Below are 21,685 nucleotides of genomic sequence, written 5' to 3'. Positions count from 1 at the left end.
TATATATACATACACCCACGGCACTACAGCATACAGACAGGTATTACTCCAGTAACCGCTCTACCTGAAACGTATCCACTGCAAGCCTGCTTTGTTCTGTTTCCCAGGGGCTCCCTGAGCTCTTTCCCCCTGGCATCTTACCCCTCTTCTCTCTTTCCTTCCTCTCCTGATGTGGTTTCTTCCTAAGGCAGAGATTCCACCAGGCCCAAATGATTTATCAGCCTCAATCCACAGCTGACTGCCCAGAAGACACCACATTCCTACCATCCCCTTCCCATTCTATCCATAGAGATCTCATCCTTTCCACATCCATTTTCTGAACAGGGGAGGAAGACTCTCATCTAAAATAACCACCCTCAATATATACACCTTTTCTGGCCCTTACCCTCACTTTATGTTCCTCATATAACCAAGATATACAATGACATTATTTACCCGTTCATTGTCCATGCTGTACTTGAGTGTTACTTTTATGAGGACAAAAACGGTCTTGTTCACCACTGTATATCTGGTAAATAGAATACCAATGTCCAATAGAAATATATAATGATGCGTGGGACCTATGTCATTTCAAATGTTCTAGCAGTCACATTAAGAAAGTAAAAAGAGAAAGGTGAAATTAATTTTAATCTCATTTTATTTAACCTAAACAGTCCTTCCCTAACGTGTTACCACTGGCAAAATAAGGTATTTTATATTCTTTGTCTCATACTAAGTCTTCAAAATCCACGGTGTGATCTACCCTTCCAGCACACCTCAGCTCAGACTCTGCAAGCTCTCAACAGCCACACGCATCTAGTGGCTGCAATGGACAGTGCAGATACCGAATAATACCTGACACATAGTAGGCAGCCAGTACATATGTTAATTTTCTATACAGTTTGATTCTTCTGTAATATAGGAATGGGTAGTAATATTCACGCTACGGGTAGAGCCTAATTGACTTAGCCACTTGCTCTTATTAAGCACTTGTTTTTTCGTTTTCACTTTTAAAAATAATTCTGCAATGAACATCCGGTTTAACGTCTGCTTTTCCTTGGAATGAATTCCCAGAAGTGAAAATTCTAAGACAAAAGTATGCCCTTTTTAGGGCTCTTGCCGCGGTTTGCCAAATTATTACCCCAGAAAGGATATGCCACTTAGACTTCGGTGGATTTTGCTTGGTTATTAACGAATCCTCTGTGATGCTAACAGGGCAAGTGTTGCTGATAATGCCTGCAATACAAATAATGTTAATAGGTACTAACTTTGGTCGGCTATATCGCACCAGGCACTGCACTAGGGCAGATTATTCACATCTTACGGGCGAGAACCCGAGGCTCGCGAGGTTAATAAACTAAACGCTATCTCCAAAGCCTGGGCGTGTCCTCCTGGGCCACGACCTCTAGCCTTGCCAGTTTAAAAAAAAAAAAAGAAAGAAAAGTCTAACTAAAGAAAAGAGGAAGATAAGAGAGCTGAGAGAAGGGTGAAAAGTCGACAGTCAAGGAACTGGCCCAGGGACGAGGGCGGTGCAGAAACAACCCTCGTCTTCCCGCCGCGCCAGACCCGTCACCCGAGGTACAGGTGGAGACCCGGCGCCCAGGCGCCGGAGTCGCGCCGGGACCTTTGGCCCATCACCCTCCTCCAGCGTTTCCCTACGCTCCGCCCCGGAAGGCGGAGCCTCATCTCACGACAGTTTCCCCACGCACACGTGGCGCAGAACGCGGAGCGGACGTGGCGTCAGCGGCGCCGTGCGCGGACTTCCGGCGCGCGTGTCACGTGATCCTCGCCGGAAGTGCATTTCTGGTCTCCCGGGCAACAGCCCCTCCCTCCCGCGCCCCTTCCGTCTCCTCACAGGAAATAGGCCCCTGCTCGCCCACCGCCCGAGATCCGCGAGCAACGAGCCCACGAGGTGACTCCGGGGACGGCTGGGTTTCCTTTGGGGAGTGAGGGAGGAGCCTGGAGGCCCCGGACCCTGGCTTCCGCAGATGGCGGGAGAGCCAAGGGCTTGCCTGTCACGGTGTCGTAATTAGCCTCATCCCGCGGGGCCCGTGAGATTCCTAAATCATTGCTGGTTAATTGTGACAGGGGACTGGTTCCAGAGACTCTCAGCCGCCGTGCTTCGGAATCGCTGGATGACTTTTAAGAATTCTGATGCCCGGGGGCCCATCCCAGACCAATTAAATTCGAATTTCTAGAAGTAGGACCCAGGCATCGGCATTTTTATTAAACTCCCCCCTCCCCCACGTGATTCTGAGGTGCTGAGTAACACTGTGTTAAGTCTGGATGAATTCTGACTTAGGCCATACAGCCCAGTATCTGAACAGAACGTCGCCCAGAGCAGCCTCATCCTTGGAGGGATGTCTGGAATATTGGCTCTTCTACTCAAAACTTGGGGTTTTCATTCTTTTCCCTCCCACTTTGACCTCTGTGGGAGGTCAGAAATTTTAGTGGAAATTATCTAGAGAACATTTGGCACCTGTGGTCTTTTATGCGCCTTACCCGTGGAGGTGGAGAAGGTCTTTGCCCACTTCCTCAGTAATTAAGTGGAGTTGAACAGGGACCAACGAAGTACCTTTTAGCTCTGAAATCTTGGGAGTTCCTTAGTACAGATCAGATGGTTCTGAACAATCTTATCTGTTTCAAGAATGATTTTTAAAGTTTTTTCATAGGCTAGGTTTTGTATTCAGCTGTTTTGCACCTTAAGTCAGAACATTACTAGAAAGTCTAGACCAAAGATTAATAACACTTCTGGGCTTAGTTACTCTCAGGATTTCCATGAATTGTGGGGTGGAGATAACATTTGCAAATACAGTTTATAACAGCCCCTTTGGGATGGCAATGACAAGAGATACCATATGTTTTTAAAGATCATTGTTTAGTGACTTGGGATAGTAAATTGGTTAGTGACTTGGGATAGTAACTGAAGACAGGTTCACAGTAAGGTATACAGATCTCCTCTGTGTTCATTGCTGTGCTGGGAAAGTATATAAACTAAAGCTCCAGAGAGAAATTTTCATTCTAAAACTGTTTTACAGATGGTGAAGGATTATTTTGGGTTTTAGGATCCAGCATTTAAGGGTGGGGTGAGATAAGAAGGATGGGGGAAAACTGAACAATTAAGGCCAGAGTGGAGGCTGGAGAGATTACAAACTAGGTACAGAACTCTTGGACCCCTTCTCTCCAATAGGAAATTAAAACAGTTGGACAAGTGAAAAAAGAGCATAACTGTGGTTGATCAAATATCAGATGAATTAAAAATACTTTTGAAAACATATTAATGTATTTAAACGTCTGCTTTCCAAAAAGATCTGGAGCTGTACGGTTACTTGAGTGACTAGCTACACAGTTTATTTAGGGAGGGTAGAAGGAGGAGGAGAGACTATTATCAGGAAACAACAATCTCACCAGCATCCAAAGGCAGGAAAATATAGCTATGGTTTTTATGCTGGAAGGAAAATAGGAAATTTAAAAGAAATAGATTGCAGAATCCATGCCTACAAGTAATTGATTAAATAGGTGGGATGTAGTGAGTGCCGTATAAATTCAGAAAACACAGCGATTAAATGGAATTACCATGTATGTGTTTATAGAAGTAAACTTGAAATAAAGCTCCTGAAATCTGGTGGGCTTAACCACTTTAAACTAGTCATGGCTTTTGCTGATAGGCTCTGAACTTGCATAACCTGCCTGTTTAACCCTTAGTCCTTTACAGTCACACTAGGTTTTGCTTTGTGAGCGATAAACTTGCAGTGAATTGAACTTAACTGTTTCCTCGTTTGAGTTGTATAACTATTATGTCCTTCTTGTTATTCCCGTTTTCAACTCTCCCATTGCGTGTTGTGTTCATAAGTCAGAGGGTCCACTTTGTTTTTGAGTGGCCTCCTATTTCACTTAAGATTTTGACTTTAGGCACATGGGGATTTGGTGAACTTGCAAATAAATCCACTCACAAATCCATCACTCTGCTGACAAACAATGCCGTTCTGTGGGTGGAAAGTTATTTGTGTTTAAAAAAAAAAAGAGGAACGCTTAACTATGTCCTTTCATTCTTCCTCCTTCCCCATGCTGGGCCTGCCTTTGTGACATTCTAACTGCAACGTCCGGAAGAGAGTTTGGGGTTGAAGGAATGAAAAGGAAATAAAACTTTTTTGGCTCCCTCGCCCATCAGTTTTAACGATGGTTGTTGTAGACAGAGAGGTGCGGGCTCTCTGAACCGGGGGTAGTATGTACCCTTGTGGGAGGCCTTTGTCTGGCCTTAAGACAGAGGCTGGACTCCTGAGGGTGGGAAGACATTCAGTCTTGAGCCATCTTTGTCCACATTAGCCAGCAGGGACCATGCTAAGCCACAGGAGGGAGCCCATGAGTGCATCAAGCCAGTTGAAACTGCCATCAGGCAGCCGGGGGTGGTGGGCCGGAAGCAAGGCTGTCAGAAAACCTTTTATTGTCTTAGTTGAGGAAATTCCTACTGGTGTATGCATTATTGGAAGACATCTTCTCTGATAGGGTTATTACTACATATACAGAAATTCCTTAGAACCCCACATGACTCGATTCATGTAATTTTCATTTCTCATTGTACCTTCATTTATTTTGAGCAATTTCCAGCAGACCCCCTTCTACCCTGAAACATATACCGAAGGCCTAAATTAGATCCTCCAAATTATGTGTTTGGTTCAGAGAGCCAAATCACTGGGAGCCTTATCGGAAAGGTTTGACTTTAGGGGCTTTAGCCAGCATAACTTAATGACTGACCTCCAGTGTGTTTCTATGCAAAAATCAAAGCAGGTGAGTTTTCATGTATTTCATTTTCAGAATTCTGCTGGAAAAGGAGGATAGAGAGGAAATCCAGTTGCGGAGTGTACATTATTGTTTGAGGGGAATTCGTGTTTTTATTTTATTTATTGGTTGCGATGACACATCCTAGATCCTATATTTACAGGAATAGAAATACGCACTAAAAAGAATATGTATGCTCTCCCTACCTTTCAACAAAGCACATTACTTGTGGAATTTTTTAATGACTTGATGGAAATAGTTGGATTTTTTCCATTGAAAACGACAAAGCTCTTGTCTGTTATTCCTCATGTATGTTTATGCATTTAAAAATACATTTCCAGGATAAGCAGATTCATTGAAGAATGCGTGTGTTTTTTAAGAAAGGCTACATGGGAAAATATATGGTTCAAGACCCAGAGCACTGTCTTGCCTGTGGGCCCCGGGCCTCGACAGTGTTTCCTGAATGACCTCAGTGCTGTTTTTTTCCTTCCTTCTCTGGTGGTTGAGAACAGACAATGAATTCGGTCTCTGTGCCCGCCCGGGCTCAGCTGGGTATTGACTATTATGCCATTGTGCTCGCCGGGGAGGGCTGCCGTTTTGGTGAACTGTGGGTCCCAGCCTGCCCTGACATTGCCATCCTCTTTTCTTTCAGCTCCGCCATCCCATTAGGAGGAAAGCTGCTGTTCAGTCCATGAAGACGTGTGCCGCAAGAGTAGGAGACACTCCCAAAGAGGTGGCGAATGAAAGATAAAATTAAAGACCTTTGAAAGGCATCTAAATCTGCTGTAACCATAAGCTTGCTTCTCTTTGAACTGGTGGCTGAAAGTGTTGCTTTAATATCTAGAATTAGCTTCATGTTGGCTTTTCAGAAACCCAGGCATTTTTTTTAGGTCCTAAAGTTCTCTGTGTGGAAAGAGTAGCCGGTTTGAAAAAGTTCACAGGACCCATTCTTAGAGGAGGTTCTCACCTTCCCTTAGGAGCTAACTGATGCACTTAGCAGGAAGGGATTTGTATTCCTTCTTCCAGGGAAGAGACTCGGAGCTCTCTCCTGCTCCCCATCCTTGTTGGGTTGCTGTCCAGCCCATGGCAGCTAGTAGGGCCTCCGTCAGAAATCATGGCACAACACGTGCATTCTAAGCCCAATTGATTGCAGGAGTTTGGTTTTTTTAAATTAAGTCTTTAAATATCTATGTAGATCTTTAAGAAATGGTCCAAGTTCCTTATTTAGTCATGGAGACAATTCTTTTGTCCCAGATATTAGAAACTGGTCACCAAGATTGCTGGTGGTCCTCATCACAGTTGTCTTGCTTCCACTAGGCTTACTCCAAGCCTAATCATTTATGAGACAAGTGAGAATCACAAAGTTCCTCCATGGTTTGCCAAGTGGAGAGCGAGCAACAATGAGAGCCCCCTGCGTACTGAAAGCAGAGTCAGTGCAGCTGAATAATGTATTCACATGAAATAGGGACTGGCCAAGGATGGCCCACAGCTTGTTTTTGTTACTGCCTGGGAGCTAAGAATGGTGTTTACATTGTCAAAAGGTTGTTTTTAAATTTATTTATTTATTTGTAAAGATACTTATTTGAGAGAGAAAGCACGAGCCGGGGAGCAACAGGCAGAGGGAGAGGGAGAAGCAGACTCCCCACTGAGCAGGGAGCCCGATGCGGGGCTCGATCCAAGGACCCTGAGATCATGATCTGATCCGAATACAGCCACTTAACCGACTGAGCCACCCAGGCACCCAGATTGTTTTTAAATTTAAAGAAAATGAAGAATGTGTGACAGAGACTGTATGTAGCCCACAAGCCCAAAATATTTACTGTTTGACCCTTTACAGAAAAATTTTGCTGGCATTAAGTACCAAGAGTAATGCTGGAAAGAGAAGCCAGTAATTATAAAGCTGCGTGTAAGCTGCTACTCCTTTAGACATATTTTTCTAGGCCTTCTTTCATTTGATTTCTGAGAGTTTACTTAATTTGTCATTCATTCTCAGGAATTACTTTTAATGGAATATCTGTAGGATTTTAGGAATCTTCCAATACTTAAAATGTAAAAGAATATGATACATAGGTTTTGGAATTTGGGGAGGAAGAATAATAAAGCCAGGGGTGAATGAGCATATGCAACACACAGCTCCAGGACTCTTAACTTGCCGGAGAATGGCAGCAGATTTGATCGTAAGTGTCCCAGCGGCCAAAACAGGAAAGCACTATTAGAATAAAATCGATGTCAAAGACGCCCGTATTCCATCATTAAGATAAATTCAGCTTTCCTTAATGGCCTGGGTCCTGAAAGAGGCCAGTGCCTTAGCCGACTCGTTGGTCTACTTCATAGGGCACTGGCGCACCAGGCTGAATCAGAGCTGCTTGTGCTCCAGACCCTGGAGTCGGCTTTCTTCAGCCATCTCAGCCCACTGTCCTGGCTTCCTCTTGCAGAAGCGCTTAGGGCATTGCCTTGCGTGATCTCTGAGACAGTGTAACATGGCAGCCCTTCTAGCAAATTATTTGTCAAAATCAAAGGCATAAATAAGTAGCCTCTCCTCAGATTAACTCTCCATGCCCCCTTTAATCACAGCCATTTACATTCAAGCAGCCTGGTGAACGTGATGAATTACGCTGGAGCCTCTTAAACAGTTATCTACTTGATTGCGCATGCCTACACTTCTAGCTCTGCAAAGTGGAACCTCTCATAAGCCATCTTGTACATTTTCACAATACTGGTACTATTACTTTTAAAGCCAGGCAGGATTTTCCCAATTATAAATAAAAACAGGATTTCCGAAGGTCTGCAGTAGTGTTCAATTACAGTAATGTTTATGGCATATTTGAGGCTGAATCCAGACTTCCCAGTTCAGGATATTTAATATTTACGTTGATCTGGTTCTAAGTACGTTTTATGAGGCATCAAAGTCTAGATTCAAAACTCTTAATTTCCAGAACACATGCAGATGCCTCCTAGACTTTTCAAATTTAATTCTTATGCTACTTGTTAATCTCTAAAACAAATTTGATTAAGACACACATGGTGTTCACTTTAAAGGCATTATGTGCTGCAGACTCTCAGAAAAATATTCAGATTTCGGTGATACAAATACGAAATTGGGCTGGAATGAATTAGCCACTTCCAGGCTGCACCTTACAGTTTAGCACTCAAGTATGTACTGATTTCTACTGTAATTTCATTTGTGTTAGTGTTACTTCTCTGGGTCGTTAACCCCTTAATTGTATTGACTTTTATATTTCTTTAGTAGTTTGTAAAGCACATAGGCAGTTAGCCAGGTTTTCAGATAATTGCTCACGTTTTAAACCTTTAAATTACAGTTTTAAAGTAATGTGAACTTAATTTACATTTATATTTTCACTGCATTGGTTGGCTTTTTTCCAGTTTACATTCACTGCATGTGTGTGTATTCCTGAATTTAGAACAGGGAACAGGAAGTGTGGGCTGTGTTTAAGATAAATTTACAGAAGATCGGGTCAAACCTCTTAGAAATAGCCTATTGGAAAGCCTGTTATATTTTAAAAGAAAGTGAATGGTTCTCTTCAGGCTAAATCTTAAAAGATGTGGTCAATTTAACATCTCAGTTTTCCACATTAACCATAGTAAAACATCTGATAGAGATTACAAAATAAGTCGAGTTTATTTCTTAAGGCTTAGAGATTTTTAAATTCTGCCCTCTAATTAAGTGAAGGAGGAAAAACAGGCCTCCTTCGATATCTGATTTCCCAGAGTTTCAAAACCCAAGTAGCTGTTTGCTCAGCATTACATTGTGTTAGTGGTTTCATCTCACAGATGCTTCATTTCTCGTGCATTTTAGGATATTACTTTTGGGTGGTTTTTGTTTTTGTTTTTGTTTTTTTATTTAATTTTTTTTTTTTTTTAAGTAATCTCTACACCCAGTGTGGAGTTTGAACCCATGACCCTGAGATCAAGAGTTGCATGCTCTACCGACTGAGCCAGCCAGATACCCCAGGATATTTTGTTTAACTTTTTTTTTTTTTAAAGTACATTCTGATGTATGCTGGCATTTTAGTAGCTCTGAAGTCCTGAACAGGAAGGAGAAAAAATCGTTTTAAATAGTTCATAGAAGGTACAGCTGCAGATTAAACTTTACCTTTAGGTATTTTCTGCCATATCAATAAATCACAAGCAGGTAGGTAGGGGAGAAAGGGGTAAATCCTGGCCGAGCAAGGCTCTTGAGCAAAGGCGTTCTATGCAGGCACTTGGTGGGGAGTCTCCATGAAACAGTTTCTCCTGCAAAGACGCAGAGTGGTTAGGCAGGGAGAGTGTGGTGTCACACACTGGCTGAGAGATGCTTACTACAATCCAAACCAAAACAAGGCTCATTTGGGGGCTTAAAGCCCAGGGCACAACCCAGGCTGGAGAGAGATCTCATTTGGAGAGGCTTCTCCAAGTCCCAGATCTGAGGCAAGACCCAACAATGATTTCCAGTGAGTCGGCAAGATGTATTCTGTTCAAGCCGTGGGGACATCTAGGGTTAATTTAAATAGGCATCGGCATGAGTTAAGGATTAATAAATTAAGTAATAGTTGTATATTTTTAGTTCATGTTTTATATTATTATTTTTTATACAGGTACTAGCTACTAACTATGGTTCTTTCCAGTCTACTTTCAATAGGTAAACAAATATTTGAAAAATGCAGTGTCCTTTGAGCCACTTAATCATACCTAAGGGGATCCCTCCCCAGGTGCCAGGGCCCTATAGTATATGTTGCGTGAAGATCAGGCATGGTACTTGGAAGAGGCAGCCTCTGAGGAGCTGCTCTGTAAACCGTGAAGTAGCCACAAATATCACCCACGTGTACTGACCAGATGTTTGCACTGTGGTTGTTCTTTCCTAGTCTCAGTGCCCATTTGGACGTCCACAATCAGAGATGGCAGCAGAGGTAAGATTTTCTTTTTTAACTCATGAGGAAAGGGTAAATTTTAGCCTTTTAGAGTCTTGGTATTCTCATTCCATGATGGAGAAGACCAAAGAAACAAATACATCCAAAAGCTAAAAGTAAAAGCACCACTGGGTAGGTTGCTAGACAGCTTTTGTCCAGGCACTGAGGAGTGGGCCAGACCAGCAGATGTTAAGGGGGTAGTGAGGGAGGGACTAGAAGACATTCGTCCATGTGGTTCTTGGAACTAGTCGTTTAGTTACAGTAGGTAGAGAGGGCCAAGATGGTTGACGTCAGTATCTCTCCCTACATCTTATCTAAAAATGATGATAATTAGCCTCTGTCCCCACTTTACCGTGGCCATAACCTTAAACTAAGTCCTGTGCGTACCTCATGCACATGTACTTGGTGTCCGTTGTGGGCATGGACCTGTCCTGTGTCCTCTTTGGCCCAGTAGTAGCATCCTGATGTAGTCGGTATATAGAAGATACTCAGTAGATACGTGTCGTTTAGTTCAATATTTGAGGGTTCTCTTGAAGAACTGTGTGGTATCTAGCCTCCACCTCCCTTTATTCTGTAGGTGGCATCCCGGAAAGCTACTGAGCCTTGGTCTTTTCATCCAGTATATGCAAGATACTGGCGACATTATCATCAGGCGATGGCCTGGATGCGAAGCCACCATAGTGCCTACAGGAAGGCCGTGGAATCGTATTTCAGTTGCCCGTGGTCCTTCCCTCCTGCAGCTCTTCCCCAGAGCTCTTACACTAACAAGGCCAAATCTCCTCGGCCCTCTCGTGACCATGTCCCGGCTTCCACGGACTCGCACTGCGGTTCTGCACATTCCAGAAGGTCTGGGCAGCATCCACCAGCCCGCCCGAGAGAACGCCGAGCTGGGCCCGCCACGGAGGAGGCGGAGTCCGAGTCAGACGGGGGCGTGGAGTGCGACCTGAGCAACATGGAGATCACGGAGGAGCTGCGCCAGTACTTCGCCGAGACCGAGAGGCACAGGGAAGAGCGCCGTAAGTGTGCACCCGGCCCCGCGCGCTTCCTTTGCTGGCCCTGCCTTGTGCATTGTCTTCCTCCCTTAAGTTATTTTATAACTTCCTCACATTCCACATCCAGTCCCACCTCAGCTCTGTCAGTTTCCAGAGGCATTTTAATACAGGCCTTTTTTTTTTTAGCTTCAGAACAAAGCTTGTGCTAGTGGTACGTCTGCCATCTGCTGAGCATCAGACAGCAGGTGGGGGGGGGCAGTGTGTACATGGGTGTGCCTGTGCTCCCTAATCTATACCGCAGCCCCTCGAGGGCATTCCACCCATTTCACAAATGAGGCAGGCGACCCTTCAGAAGGCTGATTGACTAATTCCATGGTACACAACTAGTAATCAGCTGGTGGGATTCAAATCAAGGTCTGTCCGACTCCCAATTTCTGCGATGCTTCCTCTAGCACAAACTTAGGGATTAGGTTTTGTCCCTGAGACTGCTAGGTTTTTAACTTACTGCTGTCACCTCACTGGTACACGGCTCTGAGACTTCCCTGGTGCTAGTGAGCTACCAGGTCTTAATTTTTTTTTTTTTTTAAAGATTTTATTTATTTATTTGACAGAGAGAGACACAGCGAGAGAGGGAACACAAGCAGGGGGAGTGGGAGAGGGAGAAGCAGGCTTCCCAGGTCTTAATTATTAAGCACCATTCAGAGTAGAGGTCAGTGTGAACCTAAACAGTGAGAAAATGTCTAGGACTCGAACCTTTCTGGTTTGATCCCATGTCAAAACAGTCTGCTCTGAGGGTTAGGAGAAGCAAAGCAGGAATTTCCTTTTTTTGATTTCTTACCAAGTTGCTACAAAGAACAAGAACTGCTTGTTGTGCTCTCTTTACTATGAAAATTCACCAGACTGTTTACATTTGAAGTGTCTCAAATAGATACACAAATGCTTTTCTCCTTGTAACCAGTATGTAGTCTTAATATTGTTTTTATTGAGTCCTAATTATATGATATTTTACTTAGGATTTTTTTAATAAATAGAAACAAACAAAATAAATAAACAGAAACATAGAAGTCTGGGGATGGGCAAGTTTCGGTTCCATCTTTGATCTGTGTTTTCCTGATGATGGGCTTATCGATCCCCATGGGGTACCAGGAACGGAGCAGTGGGCTTTGTATGAAGTATCGTGCCCTTTAGTGTCTTAAAAGTTTCCAACGATGAAGGAGAGGAGGTGTTCAAGCATGTCCACATTTGGTTGGAATGCCATTTTTTATAGCTTTTGAAAAAATATGATGGATGTGCGGTTTCTTTTGTCCTTACCATAGGTTAGAATAACGTGTTTTTCCCACCAGAGATGGATACTTTTATGAGAGCAGCTCTAATTAGGGATGGAAGCAAACCCCAGTCATCCAAAAGGCCATTTTGAATTATCTGCTAATGTAAAATAACTTGATATATAGTTACTCAATAAAAAATAGATGTGATGATGATGAAAATAAAGTAACAAAATGTGTCTTTCCAACGTCAGCAGTTCAGTTACAGATATGGCTAAGAACCCATCCCTGTTCCTCCTCTTGCCTTGGTCAGGTAGAATTCTAGGTAAGTTTAAAAAAAAAAAAAAAAAAAACCATAAAAATTACCTGCTAAGTCATGCCTGGCACTTAATACTGTTTTGAATGAGTGAATGATTTCAGTATTAATTATGACCCTTAAATCAGAGGTTTTCAAATATCCCAGAAAGTGATAAATTTGCTTTGCTTGTGTGGGGCATTTTACAAAGTGAGTTAGGCTTTGAATGCTTTATAAACTTGATGAACTTCATATTTTGTTTTATATTATTCCCAAATCTGCTGAGTTGACTTCAAGGCTCCAGATTGCACTGTTATCATCACTGTTGTGGGTTGAATTTTCTTCCCTAAAAAAAAAGATTCGTTGGAGTCCTAACCTTACCCCTTTCAACCTCAGGATGTGACCTTATATGGACATAGAGTCTTTACAGAGGTAATCAAGTTAAAATGAGGTCCTTAGGGTGGGCCCTAATCCAGTATGACTAGTGTCCTTATAAAAGGAAACATTTGCACACAAAGGTAGACATGCACCCAAGAAGAAGGCCATGTGAAGACTGGAGTTCTGCCACTGGAAACTAGGAGAGAGGCCTGGACCTGATCTTCCCTAGCGCTTTGAGAGGGGGCACGGCCCTGCCCACACCTTGATCTCCCACTTCTGGCCTCCAGACCTGTGAGATGAGAAATTTCTGTTATGCTAAGCCACCCAGTTTGTGGTGCTTTGTTACAGCAGCCCTAGGAAACTAATACAATCCCCCTGTGAGAATTTTCTTTGTCCCAAATGCAGTCTGTGAGTGGGACATGAAGTGAACTGCACAGGTCTTGCCATCCCTTTGAAGAAACTGGTACATACTTGTTTTACCATGATCTAGACAGCAAACCAATAAAAAAGGGAATTTTGTGAAAACCCATACAGCCTTCATCTTTAACCTCATTCTTCAATATAGACATCATTATTTGTAACATTATACCAAGCGAGCTGTGGCAGAACCGCTCCCGTCACAGAGTCCCGCCCGCCTCCACCACTTATCAGCGCGAGGTTCTTAGCTGGTGGGTCACCTACCCTAATCAGTCTGTGCCTCAGTCACCTCACCTGGGGAAGGGGGTCCTAATTAATGGAGTGGTAACTATGAAGACTTGATGAGATAATAAAAGATAAGGTAGAGAACCATGCTTGGTACGAAGTCAGTGCCCAAGAAATGTGAGTTGTTATGGTGAGTTGCTAATTACTCATCCTTTAGTGTGGATTATTAAGCATATACTGATTTTACTCTGATGCTGTCAGTGTTAATTAGTGCTTGATTGAGATTCTGCATTATTTTTAAAAAAGATGTTCTGTGGCTTCAAAAAACAAGTCACTTCTGGTCTGCACTTTCCAAATTCTTAACTTAGAATATTTAAAAAGCAAAAGAATTAAAGGTTTGGCGTCGATCCAGTTTAGTCGTTAGCACAGTTTCATCAAAGTAGTCATTAACACAACTTTTAATCCATTTCAAGGACATTCTTGCCTGATGACAATATAGTAAAATACATGGAAAAATGAACCCACTTCCATACTACTACTAACAGCACTAAACACATCGAGCTTCTGCTTCTTTGTGCTTTGTAAATGTATAATTGTAGCATAGTTGAAAACTGCTTGTCATAGGGTCTCCGCGATGCTTTGGTGTCCTGTGGTCTGCCCTGAAAATACTATCAGGTCTTTGGGAGATGTGGACATTGTCTGGCAAGGGCGAGAACATGCTGTGGTGTAGGAGTCTAATCTGACTGCTAAAGATTTAGAAGCTGCCGGGGCCTGACCCTGTACCACCAAAAACAATGGGCATTATTTTTTTCACCAGCACTTTTGGTAGCATATAGGATGAATACTGCGCCATACTGTTCCTTCGAGCAGCACTGAGGGATGGAACTCAGATGTAAGCAGTGTGAATGCCCATCGTGCTTTCCAACCCATTACCTTCACTAGTAATGTTCATGGAAGTTTAGCTACATACACAGTTGGGATATATTTTAGTAGTGATTAGGGACCTAAGTAGTGTGACTACTTGGTTAAAGTTTTGTTTTGCTCTTTGAACCACTAGAAGCTACTTACTCAGTAAAGGCAAATTCAGCTTCGAATATGGATCATCTAGAGAACACAGAATTTTATGAAATATCACCAGCAGGGAAAAATATAGCTAAACTTGATTTTTCGGTATTATTCACTTCCACGGGAATATATATGTTACATAATTCATCATCATCTGAGTCTTAAATTTAATTTTTTCTTAGAATAAAATCCTTCATACTGGACAGCATGTTCTTGTTTGTGATTACTGCTCTTCCAGATAATCTCTAACATATTTTAATGATAACAAAAAAATTAAGTAGGATAAATAAAGAACTCCTTCTGTGTGGTGGGAACAGACATGCTTTTGATTATGTTATATGTCATTTCCTAATGCGATATTTCCGTTATTCAAAACTTCACTGGTAACATTACTTATGGGAAAGTAGACAGTTGTGGAGTTTTAAAGGTCAGCTGTGTTTTCAGTTATTTCTTAGGAAAAATGTTTATTGTTAGGTTAAGAAAAGTATCGTGTTAGTCATAAATAACCATCAATTGAGACTGCAAGGTTATAGTCCTAGTACTTAGAGGGGAAATGAGTGAAAGTTATCATTCCCAGTGGAGAAGAAGACCCTCCGAAATGAACGCCACCACTGTTGTCTCAGGCTTGAGCCAATCAGATTTTATCCCCTGTGTTTTGGGGGTAACCGTTGGGTGAAAAGAGAGACATATTCACAAAGAGCTTAAACCCAGTCGGGAAGAGGAAACAAAATCAAATTAAAACTGATACCTAGAAGAGCCATCTATGGCCTGGTCCATGGGTACTTTTGCAGTGATGAGTAGAGCCAGTGAACTCAGCCATCAGAGAAGTTTCACGGGGTAATGGTGGAAAATGGAGTGTGCTCTAGGCTTTGAGGGAGGGGGTTAATTGGGATCAAGAGAGAAAGAAAGGGGATAAGTCCACTTGCCACTTAGCACTCAAAGTGCTGTTCTTACCACAGGGCCCGGAGGTGCTTTTAGACATTTGATGGGAGACATCTCCATCATGTTGTGTCCACCGAAGCTGGAAGGTTTAGACCAGTTTTCATGACCGAACCTTCAGTCAGTCAGCTGCAAGCCCATCCAGTTCGCCCTCAGTCCACCCTCTGTGGAAAACCTGGAGGATCTAGTGCAACGCACAGCTCAGTATTGAATGAGCCGCTGTGGCTTAGTGGGTGGAATTAAAGCGTGGCATCCTGTGACTGAGCACAGTTCCACCGTGTGTGTGTGTCGTCTAGTTCAGATGCTCAAAGTCCGGAAAACCAGGCCAGGGGGAAGATGCATATAAAAGGCTGTAGAAAAGTGGAAGGGCAGGATGGAAATGCACTTTTATTCTAAAAGTGAAAACAGTAATTATCCACTGACTTCATTTGTCAGGGGGAGAGGGATGGGAGGTGAGGACGAAGACCCAGCAGAAATGGCTCCAGGCCGGCTGGCGAGCACCTGTGTTCCGGGTGTGTTGCTGACAAGCCAGAAATGAGTCACTCGTGATAATAAATCCAGACTGTGCTTGTGCTCGGTTGTGCTAAAATCAGTAATTCTGGCAACATAGCAGAGAATACAATCAGAAAGACATGCTAATCCTAGAAAAATGAGGAAAAATAATGTTCTTCAGCACTCATTTGTCTTAGTGCTTTGTCTTCCAAAATGTTCTGCCTTTGGGCTAATTATCTGTGGAATACTGAATGAATGTTTTCCTGCTATGTCAGGTCTTCTAAAATCCAAGTCACGCCTCATGATTTTGTTTTCCTTTGGAGACTGTAAGTCCACACTGGTAGTAGCATCATGTAAATTTATAGATCGAGGGGGGAAATATCAAGGTTATATGTCCTGAACCCAGATGAGATCCAGTAGCATTTCTCCTTCAGAGGATGTTACTGTTTTCTTGTTTTAGCCCTATATGCATATTAACCTTTATCTTAGTTTCCTAGGGCTGCTGTAGCAAATGACCATAAATTGGTGGCTCAAAACAACAGAAATTTATTCTCCTAGTTCTGGAAGCCAGAAGTCTGAAATCAAGGTGTTAGCAGGACCCACTCCCTCCAAAGGTTCTGGGGCTTTGCCTCTTCCAGCCTCTGGTGGCTCCTGGCGTTCACTGGCTTGTGGGGACATAGTTCCAATTCTGCCTCCTTGTTTACACGGTTTCCCCCCTGTGTCTCGATGTGTCCTTTTCTGTCTCTCATAAGAACACGCTCATTGGGTTTGGGGTCCACACTAATCCAGTATGATCCCATCTTGATCCTTAATTACATCTGCAAAGGCCCTGTTTCTAAAAAAGGTCTATTCTGAGGTTGCGTGTAGATGTGAATTGGGGGGGGGTGGGGGGGAGGGCACACTATTCAACCCACTCCAGTCCTGTATTAAATCTGGAATCTAAAAATATATTCTGATTTGTATTAAAACAAGTTCCCATGACTGAATAGCCTATAAGAAAACAAGCCCTGGGTAACATTGAGTCCCACAGCTGTTTTCAGTAAAAAATGATCAACTTCTCCATGACGTGGCACCTGTTATGTCCGAAGTATGATGTTCTACTTCTCTGCTTCAGTCAGATGATTCTCCATCTGGTGGAGCCCTCACCTTGTTTTGACAGGAAGAAAAACTGCTAGTGATTGAGAATCCTTTCCTTCACTGGGAGGAAGGAAGCAATAAATAGAAGACAGTAAGTGATGCCTTCAAATGAGTATATTCTGTTCTAAGGTTTGCTTGGTCCCCTAAGTCAGCATAAGCTGAAGTACTTTCAGGTGCTAGCTGTAGCTTCCAATGTCCAGCCAGTCTGAGGGCATTTGATTTTAAGCTGACTGGTTTTCAAATTTGTAGTCTAGCCTTAGGACTTTTTTTTTTTTTAAGTGTTTAGGTAAGTAGAGGCACAGTGATTCAGATATAAAGGAACAAGATCAGACTCCATCTCACTGGTGCCCCCATCTCCTGCAGCCTCTCTGCTGTGGAGGCTCTGAGGAACCCATGGGAGGGGAGCTCTGCCCAGCACCTTTTGAGATTTGAGCATCTGTTTCTCTATCCCTGAGTTGTCATCATTTTTCTTTAACAGCATCTGGAAGAAACAGCTGTTTACCAAAAATAATGTATGGCCTCTGTCCAGGCTTTCTCTCAACAGTCATTTCCTGAGCACCTGCTTAGCATCAGGCATTGTGTCCTCCCGGGGCTGGGGACTGTGGGGGGTGGTGAAGGCAACCGTGCCCTTTCCCCATGCATGACTTCCACAGGCAGGTTTTAGCACTAGCTGGTCAGTGCAGGGGACAGGCTTCCCGCCCCTTAGGTCCGTGCTTTAGGGCAACTACCCACCATGCTGGAAACCAGGAAAGCTCCAAGCCTCTTGAGAGGCAGGGAGAGGACAAGGGTTGAGTCTTAAATTTTCATAAGGAAACCTGAACAGGAAGGAGAGACAAGAAGACAACTGAGAGCAGAGGCCTGTGCCTTTTATTCTGTTATTCTTAGACGAAATGAGCTTCATTAGCTGAAACCCTGTGATGGTAACCCATGAGCACCTGCCAAGTGTGAACTTGGAAAGCTGCACTGGCTACGTTGACCAGCAGCTGCACTTGGCTCGTATGAACAGTGTTTCGTTGATAGATGTCAACCGTAAGAGAAAACATCTCGATGTAGGATTGTTATACTGATTGCCTACCTGTTAAGATAGTTTTGGTCAGAAGAGTAGCAGAACCATGTTAAATTACCAGGAAAAGAAAGAGAAAGATGCAAAAGTAAGAAGGTTAAATTCACATATCCCGGCGGTAGAGAGCAACACTTGCTAAGATAGCGTGGATCCAGTGTTTATTAAAACTTGTAAACGCAAGGACTCCGATTTAGACAGGAAGTTGAACATCTGCTGTGTCACTGGATCTGTCGGTGAGGCTGATTATAGTCTTGGGACAAATGTGAGAGTAAAAGGATTGCGGTCTGGGAACCTCTGTCCTCTGGATGCACAGGCTCTGCCCACCCACCCACCCCCACGGGATGGTTTCCTCTGGGCCTACGACGAAATGAGCCCAAGTACTGGGAACTGCCCAAGGCTCCCATAGGAGGCAAAGGGAACTGCTGTCCCTGGCTAATGTGGAAAGGCCACACTTTCAGAGGAGTGGTCTTTGGAGGGCGGGGGTACACAATCTAAACACCCGTGAGAACTGAACAACTTACATCCTGATGTTTCAGACTTGGCAAAAAGACCAAAACTGAGAGACAAATGCTTATTGACCTCCTGTTCATTTGCACATCACGCCAGTATTTTGGTTCAGTTCTGCATTTCACAGGAAGTCAGCTACATCTCTCTTCTGTGGATAAGGGAACAGTTACATTGCACTTACTTGCTTGACAGTCATTTGGCCTATCTGTAGGTGACCTCCTGGTATAAGAAAGAAGCTGCGGATGTGCTAACTCAGAAATGGCCATCCACGTTTATTGTGTTCCCAAGTGTCCAAAACTCCTTCCTTCCAACTCCAAGGGGATATGTGCGAAGAACAAACTTAGGAGCGTGACCGCCTAGCCACAGACATATCTTGCTGCTCACTTTTGGGTTCCTTTCTACACTAAGCTATCATTCTGCTACTTTAAAAAAAAAAAAAAGGAAAGAATGATGTATGTCATTGTTTCATCCCCTATAACCACCTTCACTCCTTATTCAGCAGCATTTCTCTCAGTCGCAGTAGTAGCTACAGATGTGTGCATTCTACTATCTGTTTCTCTGTTCCTGACAGTCACTTACAAAAATCTATCGGTTGGCTAAATTTTACCTTATGCAGTGTTCTCTTATTGATATGTTAATGTTATTTCTATATACATAAAAATAAAAGTAGGACTTGTTGTAGTAAAAACTATACGGGGGAGAATATACTGAATTTTTTGCTTTACAAGAATCCATTTAAATTAGTAGGATTAAAATCCGGTAACTCTATCACTTGAAATTTAGCCGAAGCTAAGCTGTGAAGGGGAAAGACAAATCCCATCGTGAGGAAGTCGGCGCACTTGCAGTTCTGTTAATATAGCAGGAAGCTTAGAAGTCAGGTCTTCCTTCCATTGGCAGAATTGCCCTGGCTCAGCCCTGTTTCCTCGGGCGGGTGTTGAATTACGTGACTCCATTTCCTGGCGTGCTCTGTGCTTTGGCCGTGTGGAAGGATTGGGGATCAGGGCTGCAATTCTATAGACACCAGCACTTGCTCTTTTCGAGGTGACTATGAAATCGGCACCTCTAACACGGGGCTGACTCCCCCCACCCCAGCACCTCATTTGTGGGCGGAAGTATTACTTCTTGCAACCCTGGACTTTGCAGGAAGCATTTTGTGTCCCGGCTGGCCTGGTCCAGTGTGTGAAACCAGGCGGCCCTTCCCAGCTGGGCGGCTTGTGGGCAGGCCGCATGGATGAAAGGGGCAGAGCTGTATTCGGGGCTCAGTGTGGAGGTTTGATGGTGCTGGGTGACGTGTTTCCTGGCGGCTTTTCGCCGTGTCTGGCGGGGCAGCCTTAGCCTCCCGGATAAGCGATCGGTGCATTTCCTAGGCACGCGGGTACTGGCGTGCGGCTGGTGCCTTAGAACCCAGTGAGTGTCTCGGCAGGCGCAGCCAGGCCCGACGTGGCAGTGCAGCAGCAGCCGCACCCCGGGCTCACCCCCCACCCCGCCCCGTGTCGGTTCGTTCTCAGGGCGGCAGCAGCAGCTGGACGCGCAGCGCCTGGAAGACTACGTGAACGCCGACCACGACCTGTACTACAGCACCCGCCGCTCAGTGGAGCCCCCGTCCGAGAGGCCTGGCGAGCGGCGCAAGGCCGAGATGAAGCGCTTGTATGGGGACAGTGCCGCGAAGATCCAGGCCATGGAGGCCGCCGTGCAGCTGAGCTTCGACAAGCACTGTGACAGGAAGCGGCCCAAGTACTGGCCGGTCATTCCGCTCAAATTCTGAGCCCGCGGCGCAGGGTACCCAGCCATCCCCCCCTTCCTCTTGGATTCACTCAATCTCTCCTTCTGTGCATTTTCTCAGGGAAATTTCTCTTACACGGAGAAAGAAGCATGTCACCAAAGTCCCAGGGGGCCCATCTCAGGGCTGGGTGTAATACGTTGGCCACTTGAAGTCAGCAAGATGTGTACTGTTGCCAACATGAAAGATTTTCTTTTGACCTAAAATGATAATTTCATATATATTATGCTTGGTTTTGATGTCACTAATAATGTTCAGTTCATTAAAGTCCTCACTTAGAGAAACTGCCTCGTTTTTTGCCTTTTTCTATTTTCTTCTGTCCTGTCTTTAACCCAACTGAACTGCAACGCACATGCCTTGAATGAGTCAGATGTCCTCTCCTGCTCGAACTCCTTTAGCTCCCACTGAAAATGACCCAGTGGGACAAACACCACTTCTCTCCGACGTAGAGGTCAGCGTGCATGTCCTGTAAAGGAGCAGAGAGTGAATATTTTCGGCTTTGCAGGCCGCACAGTCTTTGTTGCAACTACTCTGTTCTGCCCTTGCAGCGTGAAAGCAGCTGTAGACGGTGAGTAAACAAATGGGTGTGGGTGTGTTCCAACAAAACTTTATTTATAAAAACAGGCCTTGGGCCAGATTTGGCCTAAGGGCAGTAGTTTGCGAACCCGCTGCTCTAATGGAATGAGAATAACCGTCTTGACATTTTTCTTGTTATCTCATTATCTCTACAGAGCTTGAATGTCACAGAATTGAGAGCGAAGAACAGTAATTCCCAAACCTGCTCACCTCTGCAGTATCCTCTGTTGTAGAAAAGGTATGATTGAGCTCTTACTATGTATAGTGAATGTTGCTTTGAGAAGGGAATACATTTCTGAGGATGAAAATCTAAAAATTGACGGAACGGTCCATTTATAAAAGCCAGCTGCCTTTTAAATAAGTTATCACAGTATGTTGCCAGGGTGAGCCCATGTTGACCTGAGAAGATTAGCACATCCATCAAAGGTTGGTGAAAAGATTACGTATTGACATGTTTCTCCCGAAGAACACTTAGCTCCACATTTCAGCCCCTGCCCTGAGACAAATGCATTACTTTCACCAGCCCCAGGTGCTTATTTTTCCAAGCTCTCATTGTATTCCTGGAGTTGTGATTTGTGCTTGGGTACTGCCGACAAAAATCAGAATTAACTTCCCTTGAGGTGACACAGGACTAAAATTTCAAATCCTTGGGGCGCCTGGGTGGCTCAGATGGCTAAGCGTCTGCCTTCGGCTCAGGTCATGATTCCAGGGTCCTGGGATCGAGCCCCACGTCGGGCTCCTGGCTCAGCAGAGAGCCTCCTTCTCCCTCTCCCTCTGTCTCCCCCCGCCGCTCATGCTCTCTCTCTCTCTCTGTCTCAAATGAATAAATAAAATCTTTAAAAAAAATAAATAAAATTTCACATCCTTAGTAGCTCTTGTTTTTTTCTGT

At 44.0% G+C, this 21,685-nt stretch overlaps 1 protein-coding gene across 1 annotated transcript; it reads left to right on the top strand.

Annotated features, from left to right (window-relative positions):
- The first annotated feature begins 1,777 nt into the window (after positions 1–1,777).
- GEMIN8 (gem nuclear organelle associated protein 8) lies at positions 1,778–21,380 on the top strand. Its single transcript, XM_034999653.1, has 5 exons — positions 1,778–1,891; positions 5,411–5,491; positions 9,621–9,665; positions 10,243–10,681; positions 19,949–21,380. The coding sequence occupies exons 2-5, from the start codon at positions 5,450–5,452 to the stop codon at positions 20,203–20,205; spliced, it is 783 nt and encodes a 260-aa protein (XP_034855544.1). The 5' UTR covers positions 1,778–1,891; positions 5,411–5,449; the 3' UTR covers positions 20,206–21,380.
- The last annotated feature ends 305 nt before the right edge of the window (positions 21,381–21,685 follow it).

This window comes from Mirounga leonina, unplaced genomic scaffold (genome assembly GCF_011800145.1).
Source record: "Mirounga leonina isolate KUSES-001 unplaced genomic scaffold, KU_Mleo_1.0 Mir_101595, whole genome shotgun sequence".
NCBI lineage: Eukaryota > Metazoa > Chordata > Mammalia > Carnivora > Phocidae > Mirounga > Mirounga leonina.
This window is presented reverse-complemented; position numbering and strand designations above follow the sequence as displayed.

What these genes read in the sequence shown, in the direction of transcription:
- GEMIN8 (XM_034999653.1), top strand. Translation starts at nt 5,450, where the DNA reads ATGAAGACGTGTGCCGCAAGAGTAGGAGACACTCCCAAAGAG. An exon ending in TAGGAGACACTCCCAAAGAG is followed by an intron (nt 5,492 to 9,620) that starts GTGGCGAATGAA and finishes GTTCTTTCCTAG; the next exon opens with TCTCAGTGCCCATTTGGACG. An exon ending in GAGGCACAGGGAAGAGCGCC is followed by an intron (nt 10,682 to 19,948) that starts GTAAGTGTGCAC and finishes GTTCGTTCTCAG; the next exon opens with GGCGGCAGCAGCAGCTGGAC.